Source organism: Sinocyclocheilus anshuiensis, unplaced genomic scaffold, assembly GCF_001515605.1.
Source record: "Sinocyclocheilus anshuiensis isolate Anshui unplaced genomic scaffold, SAMN03320099.WGS_v1.1 scaffold595, whole genome shotgun sequence".
NCBI lineage: Eukaryota > Metazoa > Chordata > Actinopteri > Cypriniformes > Cyprinidae > Sinocyclocheilus > Sinocyclocheilus anshuiensis.
The window spans coordinates 92,673-95,267 of record NW_015551037.1 but is presented as its reverse complement, the minus strand read 5'-3'; the positions used below and the strand labels follow the sequence as shown (position 1 = coordinate 95,267).

Here is a 2,595-nt window from a genome sequence, read left to right as displayed (position 1 = left end):
GTGCATTACTTGTGTGTGTGTGTGTGTTGTGCAATGCTGTTGCTGTGTATTGAGTGTGTGTATAATGTGTTGTGCATTAGGTGTGTGTGTGTGTTGTGGAGTGCATTACTTGTGTGTGTTTGTGTGTGTGTGTATATGTGTGAGTGTGTGAGTGTGTGTGTATGTGTGAGTGTGTGCGTGTGTATATGTGTGAGTGTGCGTGTGTATATATGTGTGAGTGTGTGCGTGTGTATATGTGTGAGTGTGTGTGTGTATATATGTGTGAGTGTGTGTATATGTGTGTGTGTATACGTGTGAGTGAGTGTGTGTGTGTGTATATGTGTGAGTGTGTGTGTGTATATGTGTGAGTGTGTGAGTGTGAGTGTGTGTGTGAGTGTGAGTGAGAGTGAGTGAGTGAGTGAGTGAGTGTGAGTGTGATTGAGATGTGTGTGTGTGTGTGTGTGTGTGATTGTGTGAGTGTGTGTGTTTGTGAGTGTGTGTGTGTGTGTGTGTATATGTGTGAGTGTGTGTGTGTGTGTGTTTAGGCTAACAGAGGAGCAGATTGCTACGGTGTGTGAAGCCGTTCTCCAGGCTCTCTGTTATCTTCACGCTCAGGGCGTTATTCACAGAGACATCAAGAGAGACTCTATCTTACTCACGCTGGACGGCCGGGTGAGAACCACTGCAACCTCCACACAATCGTCCTGACCGCCGCTCATTACGCCCGAGTCCTCATTTGCATTCATATGAGCTCTTCTCAGGCCTGAGATTTCAACACATGAACTGCTTACCGTACAAAAGTAAACAAAAATGTCCTTAAAATCAAGATCAATTATGAAAATAAGCATGAATTGCATAGACTCGGCAATATACAAAATTATTAATATGAATTAGGCATTTAGCAGGGGTTTTGCGGATCTTCTGATGTTTTAGAATGTACTTTCTACACTGTAAAAAAAATTTTTTTTGAAGTTGTAAATAAAACAAATATGATTGGAGTACATTTTTACAAGAAAATTCTATAATTACTAGCAATTTTTGAGTGAAAATTGTTTCTACACCAGTTTTTTTTTCTTTATCTGAAGTAAAATAAAGCATAAACTAAACTAAAATATTTAAAAAAATTAAACGTTATTTCAGCACGCTGCCAAGGCAACATTTCTCATGTTTGTTTAGTTTAACTTTAACAAAAATTAAAATGAAAAGAGAAATTTTTAAAAAATAAAAACGATATAGAAATATAAAAAAATAGAAAGAACTAGAAATAAAAATGAATACACAAATAAATTACTAAAGCTTTAACTGAAATTAAAATGAAAACAGAAAATATTAAAATTACAATATATAGAATGTTTTAAAAGAAACAAAACCTAATAAAAATAAACACAACAGAGTTATTAAAACGTTAAAATTAAAATAAAATGAAAAAATCTAAAAATAAAAACTATAGAAATATTTTAAAGTAAACAACAACTAATAAAAAATACAAAGACACAACAAAATTACTAAAACTACCTAAACTTAAAATGAAAATGGATAATGTAAAAATAAAAACTAGATAGAAATATAAAAAACTAATAAAATATTCACAACTAAATTACTAAAACTTTAAACTAAAATTAAAATGAAAACATAAAATATAAAAATTACAGTTATATAGAAATGTTAAAAAAAAAATTAATGCAAAAGACAAAAACACAACAAAATTAACTAAGCTTAAAATGAAAACCGAAAATATAAAATAAAAACTATATAAAAATATTTAAAAGGAAACAAAAACTAATATAAAAATGACAAAAACACACAACAAACATACTAAAACTTTAACTAAAACTAAAATGGAAAATATAGTAATATAGTTTTATTGTAGTAGACTTATATGAATTGGAAATGCCATTGATTTGAGTTTTAGGAAGCTTATTAGGAGCAGTATTGATGTGCCGTCTCAATCTCTGTTTTACAGGTCAAACTGTCCGACTTTGGATTCTGTGCTCAGATCAGCAAAGACATCCCGAAGAGGAAGTCGTTAGTCGGGACTCCGTATTGGATGGCGCCGGAAGTGGTTTCAAAGACGCCATACGGCACTGAGGTGAACAAATGCCATGGACCATGCATGCAAAGAAAAAAAAGTAGCTAAGTCTAGCCTTTAATTTAATCAGATCACATATGATGAAGTACACAGACATTTTAATAAACAAAATTGCTCGAGGCATATGTCATACTTGGAGGAAACTCGAATGGTGCATGCATTTAAAGGGGTCATATGATGCTTTTTTAAAGATCATTATTTTGTGTATTTGGTGTAACAGAATATGTTGACATGCTTTAATGTTCAAAAAACACATAATTTTTCAAATACTGTACATTATTGTAGGTCCTCTATGCCCCGCCTCTCTCAAACGCTTCGTTTTCTACAAAGTCCCTCCTTCCGGCAAGCGCAGTCTGCTCTGATTGGCCAGCTGACCCAGTGCATTGTGATTGGCCGAACACCGCAAGCACTCGTCGGAAATGTAACGCCCCTTACCATAATCGCGAGCTTCAGCTTTTATTTACTGTTAAAGACAGTAAATAATGTCATTAGTTTTACCATCAGTTCAAGCCCGAAAGGGGAACAGA

At 33.7% G+C, this 2,595-nt stretch overlaps 1 protein-coding gene and 1 long non-coding RNA gene across 2 annotated transcripts in view; one reads left to right on the top strand and one right to left on the bottom strand.

The window, feature by feature from the left end:
- LOC107661352 (uncharacterized) overlaps positions 1-2,595 on the bottom strand; it is an 18,139-nt gene that overhangs the window by 8,623 nt on the left and 6,921 nt on the right. The gene's annotated exons all lie outside the window — the stretch shown is intronic.
- Positions 1-2,595, top strand: part of pak6b (p21 protein (Cdc42/Rac)-activated kinase 6b) — a 17,174-nt gene that overhangs the window by 7,713 nt on the left and 6,866 nt on the right. Inside the window, exons 5-6 of the mRNA XM_016450870.1 lie at positions 525-651; positions 1,943-2,068. Coding sequence (XP_016306356.1) covers positions 525-651; positions 1,943-2,068 — 253 coding nt within the window. The remainder of the gene's footprint in view (positions 1-524; positions 652-1,942; positions 2,069-2,595) is intronic.